Source organism: Anser anser (genome assembly GCF_964211835.1).
Source record: "Anser anser genome assembly, chromosome: 3".
In the NCBI taxonomy this organism is placed as follows: domain Eukaryota; kingdom Metazoa; phylum Chordata; class Aves; order Anseriformes; family Anatidae; genus Anser; species Anser anser.
Window position 1 is genome coordinate 60,097,586 of NC_139722.1, and position 20,076 is coordinate 60,117,661.

Below are 20,076 nucleotides of genomic sequence, written 5' to 3' on the forward strand. Positions count from 1 at the left end.
TATGCTCAGTACTATTACAAAAAGTAAGGATAACTAAAAAGCTTCTTTGTAAAAACCAAACTTCTGCCAGTTGGTAGCCAACACTCTCTATACTCTTAAAATACTCTTAAATACAAACAAACAACTGAAGAACTTAACAATTTGAACATGACTTGACATGCTAAAGTTATAATCGTAAGTTAGCTATGCTTAGCTTCCTCTCTGTCTTCAGCTTTGAGTGTATAGTCAGAAATCTTTCAATAAAGAGACAAAATGCTGTTTCTAAATTCTAAATCTTTTAATTGAGGTACAAGCAAAAATTAATAGACTGGAAGAAAATGTGTGTACATAGTAGTTTTTCATATTTAATGAAATCTTGGAAAATAAAGCTACTTGCTACTTACTTGTGGAATATTGCTCAATGTGCAGATCTTGTATGAATCATTCTGTATTGATCTGGCTGTTTAAGTTCTGGGCCTTTCCAGTATATAGCTGTTCTGAGTGAGCTTCATATATCACATTTCAAGTCTAATTATGGGAAAACAGTTGTCTAATGGATTCAGCCACATCCAATGTAAGAGATGCAGATGACATTTCAGTAATTTTGACATTATAAAAATAACGTACAAAATGGTATTGCAGAGTACTTCAAATTGCATGAAAGATGCTCTGAAAGCTGTCCAAAAATTTGTTCCAGGAAGTCATTGAGCATGTAAAAATAGCCTTAATTTTTCAAGGGTATACTTTGAAGCTGCAAACATCGGTCAGCCTGAAATTAATGAGGGAAAACACAGATTCTGTTTTGTTTTCCAGTCCAGCTAGTAATGCTGAAGTCTGGGGTAAATATGGCAGATCCTTATCTGTTAAGACCAATCTGTCTATCATTCTTATAACTGGCCTTTTTAATTTACTTCAGTTTGGGTAATCTCCATCACGGAGTTTAACCTTCGTATACTTGCTTAGTCTTCAAATCGACTTTCATGCTGTCCCGTAAGCTTTCTCTTGCCCACAATATCAATGCTTCCTTCCCCTGTTCTTTTAAAACCCTCCTTGTAACCACCTCTTCAAAGGGCTGCGTGGATATTAATAGCATTGCATTATCTTTTACCCTTCCTGTACTCTCAGGATAACGTTTCCCTTTGTTTCTTCCCTGAGACGCACACACACACATTGCCCATCTCCTCAGATTTCTTTCTGTTTTCTTTATCTTTGAGGGGGGGAACACTTTGGTAGTTATGTCTGTAACTCACCTTAACCAGCAGAATGTCACGCTTTCCTTAAGTGTCAAATACTACAAAACTGGAGCTATTTGTAGTGCCAGCAGCTGTGGCCAATCTCTTGAGCCAGTCTATGCCATGACAAAGCTGTGTTAGAAGGTTATGTCTGATGACCGTAGGAGCGTGTGGACACACATACACGTGCAAATCAATCACATTTAAAACGACAATCTCTCTGTAAATCCATGTTATCTATTTTCTCCCAGTTTTTCATTATGTGTTTTCTTTACTAGAATTCCCAGGTAGGAAAAAAGATGAATTTAGGAAGATGAATAGAAGCAGATAGCAAATAAAGTTGGTTTATTTAGCACAAAGCAAAGATACCCAGGCCATGTGGTTGCCGTTCAGCAATATAAAGTGAAGGTGCCCTGCTGTCCAGCTGTAACACACATTATATACCATAGGATCATTTTACACTGTTGAAACTGCTGTGTTTAAAATCCCATGATGAGATGTGTTGGGGCAAACCACTGGTCTGACACTGAGCTCTTAAAGGAGTTACGGGGAGACCTCTAGATGTGCCAGTCTTCACCACTACAGATGTTAATTGCAGAGGTGAGAGATAAAACATGCTGGCCGTAAGACATGGTAGCAGAAAGAATTGAGCTTTTTAGGGGAAAAAAGCTACAATCCATGAGACAGAGTATCAGACGGTAGCATGAACTTTTTTTTTAACAAGACTAATCCTTTGCTGGAACATCAAAGTCGATGAGTCCCCAAATGATGCTGTTAAGGGAATGAAAGAAAGGGACCAGAAAATGGGTTTGTTACAGATCATTTCAGTTTTAAATAAATGTAACACTTTTTTCAGCACTTATTCAGCTACCAACATCAGAAAATAAGCAGGCCATCTGAAGCATAGAAATACATGCACAGCATTACTAAATGACTTGATTTGAACTTCTGTATCTCAATTTGAAGAAGCAGCAAACATTTATTTATAGTCTTCTCTTTTGATATGTTAATCTGTTGTTCAATAACATTTGTGTGCACAGCTCCACAATAGTTTAGCGGGGATTTAGTGCAAATTTAGAAATGTTTCCTGCAGACACAAACAAGTAGGTAAGCTGTATTTAGCTATACATACATGCCTATATGTATAGATATACAGTAGATCTAGATATATAGATCTAGATATCTGTGGATCTACAGATGCCTGTATATACATATATACGTACATATGGAGAGGGAGGGAGGGAGGGGGGGGAAGAAAAAGGGGAAGGAAGGAAATGGGCATAAACTGAAACCCAGGAGGTTTGGGCTGAACATCAGGAAACACTTCTTTACTGGCGCAGGTGGCCCAGAGAGGCTGTGGAGTCTCCCTCCTGGGAGATCTTCAAAAGCTGCCTGGACGTGGTCCTGGGCACCCTGCTCTGGGTGATTTGGACCAGATGGCCTCCAGAGGTCCCTTCCCACCTGTGATTCTATATTATATGCACGTGTATATATGTGCATGTATATGCGCTTTTATATAATCCTATCTTGTAAATAGAGGAATAAAACCAGAGGAAAGCATAACGACATCCAACGTAACACAACAGGTTTGCATCATTTGTGCAAATGAAGTCTAGATCAGTTTTGTGCCTCATCTCTTGGGCTGCATCACACCTTCACCTTCTTCTGTGTTACGTGCCACATATACGTATGTCCTGCAGCGAGAGGAATCTTGCAGCTGAATTTGAAACCATGCACTCAAACAATAAATGTTGGTGCTCTTCTTCATCTCTGTTTTCTCAATGTTTATCACAAAAGTTGTAATCAAAAAATGATTGTTTACTCCACTGACTCTTAGAGTGTTGTATATTAATGGGTAGTATAGTAATAATTGCAAGAAATAAATGTAGATGATAAATGAGTGAAAAATAAAAACAAAAGACTGAAAACAGATCTAAATGCACTGACTACCTCGGAGGCAAGTGACTGTTTATAGCATGTGTTGTTACTTGTGTTTTGAACAGTGTATTGTGGATTTGCCTGAATTAGTTATGGAAGAAGGTGGTTGCAGTGCTGAAAATTCACTTTGTCATACAACCAAATTCTCTTCTGCCCAGCTGTTCAGTTTTCCAGCAGAGGCCTAATACTAGCTTCAACGAAGGACTGAAAGAGCTTCATGAGTTCTGTATAACTTTTTGTCTCTGTTCAATTGAAGTATATCAGCTTTACTGTTTTAAGACTTCTGTTGTTTGGCAGAAGAGAGAGGCAAAATAGTTTTGATGCATTATATATTCTGCTCTACTGGTAAAAGGCAAAATTTTGTCTTCTAGTAGGTCACTTTCAGTGTTTGTGATGGTAATGTGATCCTGTTACCATTGTCTACATGCTTCATGGTTTTTAATCCTACTGACTTTTCAGCTTTCTGTGAGGTAGAAAGAAAAGGGTATACTTTTTTTTTTTTTCTTTGTAAAATACATCAGTATCTTTTAAGTGGAGAATGAAATTTGAAAGAGAATCTTCAAGTGGGCTTCTCTAGGAAGTGCCGTTTGGGTCTTTGATTTCCTTGGCATTTTTCAAAATCCCAGCCTCAGCTGCGTAGGCTGTGGAGCCTAGGTTTATACATCGTACGCAGCAGAGAACAAGAAGTGAATTTTGATCTCCAGGTCTGAGGAGGATACTCTGAGATTCTTTTAGAACTTTTCTGTTGTGAAGTAATGCACAAACTTGTAAAATCTCTTTTTATGTGTGATTTCCAACTAACTCACAAATACCTCACTGAAGCAATTAAAAACAAAGTAAGAGTAAGGACTCTGGAACGACACGTCACATGAGTGTGAGCTGGCAGACTTAGGCTAACCAACTTTATATGCCTGAATTCCTCTTCCTTGGGCCACCCCTTTTTTTTTCCACCCATCTTCGCTGTGTACTTCCCAGTGTAACGCATTTCCTTCCAGGCGAGAGAATAATGCGGTTTCTTTCCATTACAGCTGAAACATCTAGCCAAAAAGTAATACACTTTAATGCAAACACGTCATTATAGTAAGGGCTGATTAAATTCATGTGATAGGATTGATTTTTTTCCTTATTCTGCATTTAGCTCAAGGACAGCGTGAGTCAACTAGACTTAGAGCTAGAGAAACAGTGTAAGCTGTATTTGCAAAGAAGGAAAAAGATTTACAGTTTTTCTGTTTCTCAGTAACAGAAATAGTGTACTTACCATTATTATTTTTGCCACAGGTTTTATTAATTTTTATCTAAAACATTTCTTTTCAAAATTACAGCAGATATTTTTCATGTAAAGTATTTCAGTTAAAAAAAGAAACAGTTCAAAAATGAAACTGAAATTTACTTCCAAGAAATGAAATATTGTATTGAGCAGATAAGCTGCAAAATAGTAAGCTAGGTCTATGCAGTAGAGTTGCTTAGGCCTTTGCTGTAGATAGGTAAAAGCGTACTTTAAAAATAAGAAGTGAGCTTCAAAGGCAAGTGAAGCTTAAGGAAAACATAAGAAAAATCATCCAACTTCAGTATACTTGATATGTCCTCAAACTCTGCCATGTAAGTGGCAGCTCAGCACCAGATTTTATAGCTTCCAATTTCAGATTTCCTTTGGTCTAAGTGGGAGATTACCCAAATACAGAGAGTAGAGCTTACCACAGAACAGTGTTTTTGAAGAGGGAAATTTCCAATATATTCTCAGAGTTTTCCTGAAGTTTGCAAATTTTTTTCAGTGGGAGTAACTCCTGAACTGTTTTATTGTGAAATTCCTAATTTGATAGCAAAAGCAGACAGCATGAACAGCTTTTTAATTGCCATTATTTTAATAAAGCCAAATTGTGACCCATATTAACTGCAAATGCAAGAATATTTTCATTTGGAATAATATGCACCTTTGAAGCTAACTAGAAGATCTCTCTGCCTGATAGTACTCTTGGTTGTTTTTTGTTTTTGCTTTTAATGTGGTGTGGCTGTGACTCATGCTACAGTTGCACATTTTAAACATTCTGTCATCTAGTATCTGAGTTCCTCTATATTTTTCTTCCCACCTCAGAGACTATGAAGAAGATATTTCAAGAAAAAGGCATCTTGGCAGGAGAAGGAAGAGCTTTTAAACCCCATCTGACTTTCATGAAGTTGTCAAAATCAACACAGCTACGTAAGGAGGTGAGCTCACATTTCACATAGCTCAGCAGCAATCTAGAAAGCTTAATTTGGAGACAAACACAGGAGTTGCTTATGCTGTAGCATCATAGTTATTATGTCTTTGTAACCAGCTGAAGAGGTAAGACTTTAAAATGCTGATATTTTAGAAAAAAGAATTAGTACATCTACCATGTAAACAGCAGTCTTGTACTGTACTGCAGGTTAATAAACTTGACATTCTCAATACAGTAAAGTCATGGTCTGTTTTCTTCCATGAAACTACACAGAGCCAAAGGACGTAAGTACTTGCTCAAAATTACAGAATTAGTATTAGGGTATAGATTATATATTTATACATGCTTTCACAGTATTTGTATGCGGTTTGTTTGAATAGTGTTGTTATACTGTATGAGAGAAAGTAAGCAAACAAACAGTAGAATTTGTATTTAGATGATACATAATATGCAGACTGTCACTTCTCTCAATTGAATATGCTTTGGTGAATTCCAGGGTAGTGATGAAACGCAGCATTTATATTCTTTCTTGCAGGTATATATTTCTTGAGCATTTATTAGCTTTTTTGACAAGAAAAAATAGACAAATACATACAAGTTACAGTAACTGTAATGAGAAGTACATAGACTCAATACTAGTATATCTAGGGTTTTATTTCCCACTAGTTTATCAGTAATATAGTATTTAACATAAGGTATATCTCCATAAAATTTCTTTGCTGACATTGCATAGAATACTTTATGTGACCCTTCAATATTGACCAGGAAAATAATTTTCAGAATAAATAATTTTTTTTTAAAATAAGAACTAAAAAGTATGCAGTATGAATATCTTCAGTTAGCAACCATTAAAGAAAAATACTTTAAAATTTTTGTTAGAAAAAACCTCTAAAAAATAATAAAGGTGCAAATTTTAATTAAGTAGTATTGTGAAATCATTTGGAAGAATGGAGTGAGTTCTGAGATACATCAAGAAACTTCAAGGACATAACACATCTGCTCTGAAACAGAAATAAGTTGTATAAGTGTACACAGGTTGTAGGTGGTATGTTATAGCTCTCAAAACTGTAAGTTCAAATAAGCTTTTGCTTGTATTAACAGCTGCTTTTAAAAGTACAGCTCTTCTAGAATATTAATTTAACTGTTTTGTTAAAACCTCTCAGATAACCAGGGTGCTTTTTTTATTTTCCATTCTGTTTTCTTTTTTTTTATAGCTATTTTTTATTATTTTAATGTTTATCTACCTTTCATGAACTATTGGCCAGGATACATATTTTCTGTGTTCTGATATTCATGGCTACTGACAGAACCAGGTCAGTGTCATTCCAAATCATCTTCCTTAGTCCTCCACAATACTGGATAATGCATATAGTATTCTAAAGATATACTGTTTGGAAAGATATTATGTATTAAAAATCTGTAAATTATTTTAACAGGAGTTTGTCAATCCACTGTCTGTCATAAGCATCATAACCATTATTTCTAGTTGCATTGTCTATGAATTCAGTAAGACAGTTTCATGCATTTACTGAAAACAATAAATACAAACATGAAGCACAAAAGGAAAAACTGTTTTGTAGAACATTTTAACGTAATGTTTAATTGCATTCTCCGATCATTCAACAGTATGAAAAACAAGAAATGGGGATGGAGAAACGAGAAATGGTGGATGAAATTTGCATGAAAACACGTAAAAGAGCAAATAGAATGAAGTAGTTGACTATAGTTCACAGCTACAGCTTCATAACTATTTTAGTATTTTTAAAATGTATGTTTTCTAATTTGAAGCAGTACCTTAAGACACCCTCCTAATAATGACATCTGAGTTCCACCAACACTTCCTTTTGGAAGAAAAAAATCAAATTTCTTCAATGCTTAATATAGATAAATGCATTTAGAGATGCATATATTCTGAAAAATATTTGAGCTTTCCCTAGTTGTTACTGGTATTTAGAAAGAAAAGAGTGTGAGAATACAAAATTAATAAAAGAAAACAGCTTTCCACTTTGAGGTCACAGCATTAAGCTAAGAACAGACTAAATGGTAAATGCAAAAAGAAGAAGAAAAATCCTTGGAAATATAAATTAATAAAGGGTAAAAATTTCAGATAAAGTCCGTGAGGAAAGAGCTATCTGAGTACTCTTAGCTTTTCAGGTTAAAGAACCTTCTTAACTGCTCAGAAGTGGGAGCAACTCACAACTCGATTTGACAGTTCCAAAATCTCATGTGCCACTGAAAACTTCCCCACTTGCCACTGAAAATTAAGAAGGCACAGTATGCCTGTGGGTGTCCTTGTGGAAGGAGATAAAGGGAGATAATTTACTTGCATGTGCTTAGCTGTTTCCACACTTGACTGGATGATAAGAATCTTGGATTGGTATCATTATCTTCTGTACAAAGAACCTAATGAAACAGTGAAAGAAGCAATTGGAGCTTTCCACTTAAAGAAAACATTCCTATTCCTGCTTCCCTTACAAGCCTGCTGTGTTGCTGTAGGTCAGTCACACCTTCTCTTTTTCATTCACCCAGACTGCTGTTTATTTCAGGGAGTGGTGTGAGGCACATTAGATAAATGCTGTATGACATTTGGAGATCCTTTGATACATAGTGCTGCCAGAACTGCAGATACGGTGAAATGGATTTTTTAAGTAGATGACTGACAGCTAAACTGCTCAGATGGCATCTACTTGGTTAGTAAGCAGTGTATCCTTAGCCTAGACAGAGGCTGACAAGGAAGTATTCAAAAAATACCACCTATGAATATTTAATATATTTAATATATAGTACATATTTAGAGTGCTGCGTGTATAACTAGTAAAATATATTACTGAGAAAAATGCTTTTGTATTTAAAACACTTGTAAGAGTTCTGCATGGCCTGTACACTGCTACCGTTCAACTTCAATGGTAATGTTGCCAATATGTTAGATATTATCTTGCAGAGGGTATTATTGTGATAGCACTGACAATAGCAGCAACTGCATGATTCAGTCATTTACTCGTGTATTTTAGTGTGAATTATGTTAAACTTTTGTCTCTATCCTAGTTTCATTAGAGATAACAAAAGTTACTTATTTTGTAATACTAAAGCACATCATAAAGGAAGAAATTCTGCACTGAATCAAAACCAAAGCAGTGTTTCTGAATCCACATCTTTTGGGGGACACATTTGTCTTTTTGCTATCTTCAGTGAGACATACCAAATAAATAAGATGTTTAATATTGATAGTATGAAGATAATTATTTTTTTCTCATATATTTTTTCTCTCACTGTATGTGACTAATATTTTTGGTTCTTGAAATCAGATACAACTGAAGAGAGATGTAATATATCTGCTGATGTCTCTTATGAGCCATATTGTAAGCAGTTATAGCAAGTTTTGGCAGTCAGACAATTGGTTAGAAATATGATGTCTTTTCTGTCTTACTCTTAGGTAAGGAATCTCAGGCGCTTAGCCCATTGCAGGGAAGGTTATTACTTCTGTGGTACTTAGATATCACGGCTGCTGCTTCATTAATTTGTTCATGAATATTTTTGGCAAACTAATTCATCAAGTGCTGTGTTCAGTAAAGATCGTTTGCACTGACAGAAGTGAAAGGGAATGCTATGGTTCTGGTATTATTCCCTTAACCATAACTTTTACTCAATACTTTAAAATAGACTATAAAATGTCAGTTTCTGTCTTACATCCCTAGTATAGTTTTCCATTTCCTAGACTTGTAATTTTGTTTTTATTTATACTCATACAGTATAGATAGTAGTCTTACAATAGTCCTACAAGTCCTATAGATAGTAGTCTTACATTATAGGACCTGAGGAGAAGAGAGTGATTCTCAGTAAAACCAAAGCGCTTCCCCTGTAATCAGTCCCTGTTGATTCTGACTTCCAGCATTCTTTTTATAGCAACTCTTGGGATCTCTGGCATTTTAGCCAGAAATGCTGTTTTAAGAAAAGCCACAGAGCTCATTAAATCCCTCTCTATATTTCCATTAATCAGCCTTTACTTCAGAGGTTTGTATTGCGACAACTGTTACTTGCTGATCTGGGAGTCTGAGGCACGTATTTGTAATGTTTTGATGCTGATCCTAAAATAGCTGAAACAATCGCTTTGACACAAACACAAAACAATAAACACTTTGCTTATACAGTCTCATGAGACCAGCAGAAATATTTTGTGATTTTTCTACAGTATTTTTTTCAGTCTGGGGATCTAACAACAGGGGCTCAAAAAGCACAAACTGTGTAATCCAACAGGTGGAAGAGGTTCTTGAATTCTCTTTGTTCAGTCTTCTTGTTTTCATATCATAGACCATGTTGCAGAGATGCCTAACTACAATACTTGTTTTAAACAAGAAGAAAAGACGTACACTATAGATAGTTTTTTACAAGTGAAATGTAGTGTGAGGTGTTAGTCATTGTCATCATTGCTTAAATTACCAAACTGGCCTACTAAACGTGGTAGATACCATGTAATTCATGCTTTTACACAAAGCCCTGTTACAGAACTGAGGCTGCAGAAGGCAGCACCTCTTTACGCATGAACTCTTCTAAGTCCAGATGGGGATCATCAAGGTCTAGACAAAGAAACTTTTCCACAACAGACTTGCATTTTTCCATCTGGTCTCCTTTTGAAGGATGATCGATACGTTTGATAGCTTTTCCATTGCGAATCAGTTCTGATACTTCCACTCCTCTTTCAATAATTTTGGCTGGCATTCCAGCTAATGCAGCGATGTTGGCAGCATGACTGACAGTGGACACGCCTTGTTTGATCTGATAGAAAAATACCAACTCGTCTCCATCTTGGTGGGTCTCCATGGTCAGGTACTCCAGAAGAGGTGTTGCAGGCAGGAGTTCTAGCTGCATTAAACTGTGAAAATTCGTGGAGACAAAGACCTGCGGACAGCGGGTTCCTTGGTTGATCCAGTACCTCAGCACAGCAGCCAGAAGGGACAGCCCATCCAGTGTGTTGGTCCCTTTACCAAACTCATCAATAAGCACCAAGGACCTCTCTGTAGCATTGTTTACAGCCTTGGCAACCTGGTTCAGATCAATCATGAAAGTGGAGAGCCCTACAGAAACAGATTCCCTACTGTGGATTCTTGTGTAAATCCCGTCAATCGCTCCAATCTCTGCCTCTGCTGCAGGGACATAACTGCCAATCAGAGCCATAAATATTATAAGACCTACTTGCTTTAAGTAGACACTCTTTCCAGATGAGTTGGGCCCTGTGATGATCTTTATTCGTCTGGCAGCCTCACCGCTGTTCACAGAATTGGCCACAAAAGTCTTTGCGCACAGTTCCATGAGCGGATGTCTGCCATCCTTGATGTGGAAGCCGTGGCGGTGAGTAAAGCACGGCCGGCAGTAGGAGTTCTCCCGGGCCATCACTGCCAAAGCCAGCAGCACATCAAGGTGTGCAGTGTACTCGATCACGCTGCTAAGCACTTCAGACTTCTCCAAGATCTTTGTCTGCAGCTGGTGCATAATTAGTGTTTCCTGGTCTCTTATCTCACAGTGCAAGTCACCCAGCAGGCTGTCTAGCTCCTTAGTCCTCGCGCTTCTGTAGTGCAGTTTATCCTCTGACAAAAACATGAAGTCCAAGCCTTCGATTTCAAAGTCAGTCTTATCCACCATAGTTGGTAGCCGTGGAATGGAGAGAAGGAACCCAATCAGAGGAATGTAGATCACACAACAGGAAGGAATATGATCGTCCAAGGTTTCCAGTTCTTTTCGTGCCACTTCTGTAAGGAAGTCTGACAGTCCCATGAGCCTTCGTTTCTTTTCGTCAATGGTGGGATCCACGTTAGGTCTAACAGTGAAGCGGTTCTCTGAGATGCTGCCTTCGAAGTCCACCACTTTGCTGATGAGACTGGCAATGTAGTGCAGATCATCAGTGAAGACACGTGAAATAGTCTGAAAGAGTTCAATGTTACTGGGCAGAGAACGACACGTGTCTCTAAGGCACACTGCGCTATACAGTGTCTTATAGAGAGCTTGCCAGTCACTAACTTTTGTATGGGAAAGTGTCATTCTTTTTAGAATAAGAGGTACATTTTTTATATTCCTGAGACAGTCTTGAAGGGTGAGAACTGTTTCATGGTTCTGAGCCAGCAGGAAGAAGTGGATAACATCCAGCCTTTTATTTAGCTCTGTCAAGTTCCGAGTAGGTCGTGTAAGCCACAGCTTCAGCAGTTTTTCTCCCCATTTGCACCTGCAGCGGTTTAAAATCCCGTATAAACTGAATCCTTCTTTTAATCCACTAGACAGCTTGTACACAGAAGGATGGATATCACTTTTAAATATCTGTAGGACACAGTAAGCGTCTTGGTCCATATTCACAGTATCTGACAGCACAAACTTTTTAAAGGCCAAAATAGGAACAACAACACTGCTTTCTTCTAGCTCAATTCCAACCCTTCTCCTGTCTAGGAACTTAAGGAGCCCCCCCAGAGCTCTTATAACGAGTGGGCTCTCAAAAGGGATGACTGAGGACAAGTAGAGAATTTTCTCTGTTGCAGTCATATGGGATGGGATGAATGGAAATTGCCTAGATAGGATTCGTTGTTTGCTGACTTCTAGGCCAAAGTCTGTGTTAGGAAACAAGACAATTTCTGGTTTTCCCATGTCTTTATCACTATCACTAGCTGTTAGGTCGGTCAGGAATTTGGCAATATTCTGGTCCTGTTTTGCACTTGTCACTATGCATTGAGGATGAACTTCCTCAATTACTTTTTGCAGTAGGTCAAGGTCTTCATTATCAGGTGTGTCAGGCATGAAGTACACTGAGCAGTCTTCTGTATCATAGTAAGTAACTGCAAACTGCCCTGCGTACCACAAAACAGACATATGCGTCTCAGAACACTCCTGGTCCTCTTCTTCGGGCACAAGCAGTGATGGCAAGGGACAACTTGTGGTTGATGTGGAGCTCATTCTGTTGGTGAACAAAATTTTTATTCACAACTCATCCTAACAGTCCTGGGAACTAACTGTAATTGACAACAGCAAGTTAACACTTATTCTTCCAACCCTGGAGAAAGTAACATGCTACCAGTAATTGAAGACAGATGTTAACAGTTCCAGTGAAAAGATGCAGCCAATAGCTACAGATGCATCTTGATTCTAAGCAAGCTGTAACTGAGCTACTACTAGCAATGTTGGAATAGTTTTATAGTTTTTCTTCATATCTTTAAGTACGATCACACCCTTCAAACCCCTCATAATGCTCTTTGAACCCTTCTACTACTGACTTGGTGTTACAAGCCATAGCTGGAGAAACTCCAAACCACCTTTAGGTACTGAGCTTGAAAGCTCAAACATAATAGGTCCTGTCTATCTTCAGGTTGTGTAGATTGTGATTAATCTAATCTCATATCTAATACGTAATCCCAGCAGGTATCTAATAGCCTGCTGTATATCCTGTTTCCATAATGAGCTATAGAAATAACACTGTAGAAGGTAAAAACTTGCTGTCAGCCATGTGCTGATGGTTAAGGGACTGGAGCAACTCACATGTGAGAGGCCAACAGATCTGGGATTGTTTAGCCTGGAGAGGGCTCAAGGAGGGCTCTTACCACAGCGTATAAATACCTGATGGGGGGAGCGCAGGAGCCAGAGCCAGATCCTCCTCAGTGGTACTCACCGACTGGCAGGAGGCAGTAGACACAAAAAGTACAGGAAATTCCACTTAAACATGAAAAAACAAACAAACTTTCACTGTGAGGGTGATCAAACACTGTAACAGGTTGTCAGAGAGGTTGTGGGGTGTCCAGCTTTGGAGATACTCAGACCCTGACTGGACACGGCCCAGCTGCTGCAGGCGATCCTGCTTCGAGCTGGGAGTGGACTGGGGGATTGCCACAGGTCCTGCCCAACCTCAGCAACTCTCTGATTTGTATCCAGTATTTCAGAGATGCAGCTTTACTATATGTGTGCCCAAATATCCGTGAATACAGTAAAGTACACTCATCGGTTTCCCCCTACAGAGGCCGAAGTCACCGTCAGCTCCCTGCCTCCAGCCCTCTCCCTGCCCGCTACTCACCCTCCTCACTCACAGGTGGGCAGCTCCTCTCAGCTGCTGCTACTTCATGAAGTCCAAAACTTTGATCTCACCCCCTTTTCTCCCCTTCCTTCTCCGGATCGGAGCTTGGCTCCTGATCCTGTCAGGAGGGAGGTATGCCCTGGGCCAAGCCCCCTCCCGATGGCCTGCCCCTGCCGCTGCCAGTGACTGCCACAGAGGCAGCCTGGCCTTCTGCAGGCCCATTTGCACAGGCCTGTCCCTCCGCAGGCATCCACCTCCTGCTCCTCATCCAGCACCCAAGTACAGCATATCTCTGTAAGCGGCATCTACAACTTTCCCAAATGGGAATAACTCCTCTCTTTCTTCCCCGCTGCTCCAGACGCTTTGAAATAAATGAACCATCCTATGCACCTGCATTGGTTCATCCTTCCTTTCACCATCTGCATCTCATTGCAACCATTGCAAGCACTGCTCCATAAATTGCTCCAAATTCAGTTTTCCCTTGGCTGCTTTTCCAAATATCTTGTAGCATGGATGGGTTATCTTAATCTTTTCTTCATTTTCTTGGATGAGTATTCAAGGCTTCACATTTTGACAAGTGTTCTCCTGTCTGAAAAGGTCTTTTTTTATTACTAATTGATGTCTAAATGCATTTCAAAGAGCTGTCAGCCAGAGAGCACCAACTGATGATTTAATTTCAAAATAACCTTAGTACATAGGAACCAATATAGCCACAGAATATCATATTTTAAATAAAAATGACTATGGAATACATGTGGTCTTCCAGTGTGATTGTTTACCCTAAATGAAAAACATCCACCACTAGATGTCATCATTTCAGACATTAAGGAACTGGAAAGATGGTTTTTGACCTCTACTAAATTAGACGTCAGGGGAAAGAGAACCAGATGTGCAGGTAGTTACTCAAGCATAGTGCTTCTGAATTTTATCTAAGTAAAAAGCTCAGTAGAAATACCACCACTGAGCACATACGGCATGTGACTAATTGTGAAGCATCACAAGAAATGATTAAACATAATGCTCAGATGAACTGAGATAGCGTAAGGGTATGTGCAAGGGCAAAGCATCTGTCTACTTTAGGGCGCCTGGTGGAGGACCTTTCCAGTGCAGAAGGGGATAATAAAAGGAGGGGGAAGCCACAGACAGCAACACACAGAGACACAAAGCTCCCTGCCATACAACTGGGAGATATAGCGAGGGCGAAAACTGGTCAGTCACTCTGATTGCTAGGGTTCTGTGGATTGTGGGAATGCTTATTTCTGTAGGATCATCTGGTTGAGGGCCTTGTTAAATGGGACAATAAGGAAAGATGTAAACAAAATGTATGGAGACACAGAGCTGTCAGACAAACCGAACAGAGGCAAAACCAAGAAACAAACCTTGTCTGTCTCACTAATTAATGATCTATCAGGAAACTGCAGGCAAACCATAACTTTGCAACTGTTGGGGATATAAACTTGAGGGTCCAGGGTGTTTGCAATCCTGCTGACCAGTTTGCAGGTCAGTGGGTCTGCAAACTGACAGGGCAATGAACAGTGGAGGGAGATCAAGGAGGAACAAAGGAGGAACAGACAGAAGGGGTTGTAAAGGTGGCCAGTTGTGTGTAAAATGGAGCTTGTCTGACTTTAGCCCTGCGGCTGACCACCGCAGTCTGTCCTGTCTTCTTATTAAAGTCTCTTAACCATCTCTCTTTCTGAGTAATCTCTCTCCCAATCCTGTGCACATGCTACAAGAACAAGGCACCAGATACTGGGATCTGGTGTGGGTAGATTTGGAGCCAGACTGGCTGTGTGGGCACCGCGGGCCTGGAGTGGGGTGTCAGCGGCTGGACCCAGTGGGATCTCCGTGCCAGGCACTGGGGTGGGTGGGGTCTGTCCGCACTCAGCCCTATCTCTGGGGGCTGCCTGTGGCAGTGCCTTGTCTGTGGCAATGCGTGTGATCAGACACGTCCATGTCCTCAGTGCTTGTACCTGTGTCTCAGGGCTGCGTGCTCAGCTTCCCTACTGTTTGCATCTGCAAAGAGGAGAGCAGCTGGCCCATCCAGCAGAGAACCCATATCCCCACCAGAGACCCCGCGTCCCCGGGGCACTGGGCTGGCTCCAGCATCTGGGCTGGAGGGAGCCCTGGGTAGAGCTGCTACAGGCTGCGGCCATTGCTTACATCCCTTAGCACACCGTAACGGTTTTTAAAAAGGAAGTGACATTATGTTGAAGTACACTGAAGGAGAAAATATAGTTTCTACAGTCATCATCATTTTTATTGAAAACATGATGGAATGAGGGGCACTAAACTGCTAAAATACTAATATTACTGCTGATATTACAAATCATTAATATTTATCATTAGAATTGAGTCAGTCTTTTTGATAGGTAAAGTTCAGAAATATAAGTAAGTTTCTAGATTTGCTGAGATAAAAAGCCTCGTGTTGGTTACACAGAAACATATTTTCCTGTTCGGTGATTTTAAAAACACAGAAAACTTTCCTTGACAAACATTTGAGACTCTTCTATGCATGAGCACATGCCTGGTGCTGGCAGAGAATAATTTGCAGTTACATGTTCCATGAAGACTCTTGCAAACCACTTGAAGTTAAAGCAGTTGTAGTGTTGTACACAACTATAACATTGAAGGGGGATGAGTAGAAAGGAGGTGTAATGACACTTCTATTTCCATGTTTAAGTTCTGCAGCAGATAACTGCTTAACTGAAACAGAAGATTTGGCACATTATTGTTTCAGTATTCTTTTTGCATTTTAAAGCAATTTTCCATTCTGATTTCAAATATCCGTTTAACCTCTGGTTAAAACAAAAACTGTAGGAATTAAATGTGAAAATTCAGTCTCTTAGCAGAATGCCTGATTGAATTTTCTGTTGATATTTAAAGGTGAAAAAAATTGACTCAAACCTGTATGAAGATTTTAAAAGCCACTATTTTGGAGATGAAGTCCTTCATCGCTTAGATCTTTGCTCCATGTTGAAAAAAAAGCAACCCAATGGCTACTACTACTGTGAGTCTTCTGTTTTTCTTGGTAAGTACATCTTCATTTTCTTCCCATATCAATGGTGCCTATAAATTATATGCCTGAAAAGTCATTTTTTCTGCGGTGTATGTTAGGCAATTCTCTCTGTTGATTATAAAGCTAGCCTGTGTGACTAAATGAAATTAGATGCAGTAGTTTATTAGATTATTAAAGCTAAGTGAAATGTGTGGTTTGGCAAAGATGTGACCTTACTCGGACTGTATTCCTATACAGAGAGAATTTCAGTGATATAACAGATTTCGTGATAACTGTTCAGAGTACCATCAACACTTTAAACATTGTACCAAATACTTTGCCTAGATCATTGCAATGCTAGAAATTTCACTTGTGTCCTCCAGCTTCATCTGAACAGAAGTTTCACATCTCGGTGATTATTCTAGGCTTGTCTTCTTGTTTTTGCCATTTGTATATAGCTGGCAGTTCAGTTGGTGTGCATGGAAAGTCTGTGCACTGAGAGGCTATGGGATAATTGCTGTATAATTAATTAACCACCTCTCCGGGGTGGTTAGCTCTCACTAGATGATAGTGGAGTTTGGAGTTGGGGTTAGTTATATTAAGAACATGAGTTACAAGATTCTTAAATGAAGTAACTCAGGAGTGTTGAGAATTTTTCTTAATGCAGTCAGCCCTTTAAACCTAGGAGTGTATTGTGTGATGTGTTGAGAATATCTTGAAAGATAGCATTCCTGCACCTTGGAGATCTTCAAGAAACCAGATGACATGGGAAGACAGGCAAGTAGTAATACTGCAAAATAAGAGCTTTTTTATATTAATTTTATTTTTTACTTTCCTAATTTGTTTGGTTCTTTATATGTGCCATGTTAGATGTTGAGTCTTAAAAGAGGTTTATAGCAGGGAATAGGTCATGGTCTTAGGAGGTCAGTTGATATTTTTTCTTATTTGTACTGGTACAGCTTGATTTTTACATTTCAGGGATTTTTTTCCTGCATTCATGTCAGAGGTTGAATGTAGTGGTGTTGGAAGGCATGGGATACTGACATTCATGATGAAAGTTCATGTGAAGTTTGCCATTTTTCCTTAGAAATAGAAATTTAGAACTCTGTTGTGCATGTTGTCAATGAGCAATAGTTCTATTTCAACAAGAATATGGACAGCCTTAATAAATCTGAATAAATCAAAGTCTTAACTCATACTCAAGGGAAAAAAAAACATCTGTTCTTGTATGGATTCTCTAACAAGAAGAAAGAAATATAAAAAATCTTTTTACAGGGAGCCTCAACAATAAAATACTTAAAGACTATGATGCATTTCTTCTCATACACTTTGCAACATTTTCCAGATTTCTGCTAATAAACAAAAATATTCATAACAAAAATTGACCGTAAATCATTTCAACAAACAATCATTCAGTGGATCTAACCTCTCCCACTCCAAAGCATACTAACCTTATTAATGAAAATATTCACAACCAAGGAATGATCGTATCCTCAGAAAGAAAGAACAAAACATGCAACGTTAGGGAAGTCTTCCAAGACTGTTGCCATCCCAAGCAGTTGAACAGAAACATCTTCACTGGAATTCTTTCTTGTGTAGACAGTTTTAAAGGAAAAACGTGTCTTTATCCTTGAAAACTAAGAAATCTTTAAAAAAGATTAAAACAACTATTTGTTATGAAGATAACATTCTAAAGGACTAAAAGATCTTTAAAGGATGAAAACTTCTATTGGTTTTGAAGATGGATGTACCCTTAAGGACAAAGAAATCTGAAAAAAATGAAAACTTTACGCAAGTACTGTGTCCATCCCCAAATTCTGCAAAACCTTTAAAGGCGTGATGAACATAAAATAAAAGGAAAACTGCTGATCCAGGCACCTTTTCTGGTAGAGCTAATTTTGATGGAAAGATCCAATTTTCTAAGGCTCGTAACTGACAGGATCAATGCATTATACTTCATTTTTGCTTAGCAAATGCTGTGCTTTCATCATCATAAAAACTGTACCGGGTTCATGTGCCTCATCTGCTGTTTTTCAGGCACTCTTCAACACCTGAATTGTTTCATTCTTAATGCCGTGTCAAAACTAACACTGTAGAGGAGACAAAAAGTGTTTATGAGCAACTACTACCACGTCTAAGTTTCTGTAGTTTGGACCAGCTTTACATAAGCACTGCTATTAAAAGGTAGTGCTGCTTCTAGGACTCCATGTAGGGCTTTGGTGACAGCTTGCTTTGTGTCTTGTGGTGCCTTATTCCTCCTTGTGGTCCCCCTTGTGGTCCTTGTTCCCACAGCATTACTGGTGGGATATTACTGTTTTTGAGAGGACTGTTTTGAGGATTTATTATTAAATACTTATACAAGACTTTCAGCATTTCAGGCACTTTGTAAATGCTGAATATTATTTCCTGTTAATGTTTTTGTTTGCACTTAGGCCCCCTTTATTTAGAAGAGGTATACTGTTACAAAACAAATAGAAAGTAGTTGCCTGCAGTACAGAGGAAGAAAATTGTAGGATGGCTGTTTAAATTAGTGACAATATTGCAAAATCCAGATCAGTCAAAACCAAAAAGAGATTTATTTATACAGCTCTCTCTCTCTGTATATAATATTTATTACCTTGTGTTATGTATGTCCCATGTTTATATCTGTGTGTATATATATATATATGTCTTCTGTGCACATTTGTACATTCAGTTAGGTATTTGTGTGCATCCGAATGCTTAGAGAAATCACAAGATTTTTTAACAAATTTTTTAATTTGGATGAAATTAAGGCTCATGGATGAAAATAATCTTTGGATGAAAATAATCTTTTGGATGAAAATAAGGCTATTCACAAATATACTTGTTTTAGAATGTGTATCTGATTAATGAATTTGGCAAATAACTCATTACAAAGATGTTTAGTAGTATATTTGATAGATACTGACAATGTGTTTTTCAAACATTTGTTTAAGTCTCTCTTCTTGAACTTTTCTTGTTACTGACATTTCGGAATGAGATAGTCAGTCTTTCAGCTGTCTTTTGAGTCCCATTAAATGGTTTATAACAGCAGTCAATCAACTGGTGTTCGAAGCAAGGATCAGATGCTTGTTTGGCTTTAACTGAGTGGTGGTGTGACAATGCCTAAAGAATTTATGGGAATTGTCATTTTCACAATCTGAGCAGAATTCTCTGAATTATTTTTACATTAGTACTACGTCATGCTTTCTCTAGCCAGAGTATTTGAATAGATGTTCTTCACTGATACCACATTAAGAAAGTGTAGCTTTATTATCCCCGCTTCCCTCAGCCCTGCATGAATGTAGATGCATCTTGCTAAAATGTATGCATCTTGTTTTTCTGGTTTTGAATACATTAATATATACTTATCTAAAGCCAAAAGGGGAGGGAAAACATCTATATTGGAACAGAGTTTAAATGACTTCAAGTTTAATTTCAGAGAAGGAGAAACTATACTGCATTGAATTTTTAAAAACCTGATATTTAAAATATTTTAAAATGTTACATGAACAGGGGTTTTAGTAACTATAGATAATTAGGGCATTAAAATAAACATGTGGAGAGTTAATGCAGTTTTATTAATACATCAGAAACAGTAAAATTTGTAAATTTATACAGACAAGAGCTGTATCCAGCTCTTATTCTTTCTACATGCACATGCACTCAAGCACTTCTCTTTTTTTTCCTTGA

The 20,076-nt window shown here is 38.4% G+C and overlaps 2 protein-coding genes across 3 annotated transcripts in view; one reads left to right on the plus strand and one right to left on the minus strand.

The window, feature by feature from the left end:
* The window catches only part of AKAP7 (A-kinase anchoring protein 7), a 91,584-nt gene that overhangs the window by 24,603 nt on the left and 46,905 nt on the right, over positions 1-20,076 (plus strand). For both annotated transcript variants that reach the window (XM_083830699.1, XM_083830698.1), the window contains exons 6-7: positions 5,242-5,354; positions 16,272-16,416. In XM_083830699.1, coding sequence (XP_083686825.1) covers positions 5,242-5,354; positions 16,272-16,416 — 258 coding nt within the window. The remainder of the gene's footprint in view (positions 1-5,241; positions 5,355-16,271; positions 16,417-20,076) is intronic.
* On the minus strand, positions 5,361-16,248 carry MSH5 (mutS homolog 5). Its single transcript, XM_083830697.1, has one exon. The coding sequence runs from the start codon at positions 12,278-12,280 to the stop codon at positions 9,845-9,847; it is 2,436 nt and encodes an 811-aa protein (XP_083686823.1). The 5' UTR covers positions 12,281-16,248; the 3' UTR covers positions 5,361-9,844.

Coding starts and splice junctions, on each gene's coding strand:
- MSH5 (XM_083830697.1), bottom strand. CDS start 12,280: ATGAGCTCCACATCAACCACAAGTTGTCCCTTGCCATCACTGCTTGTG.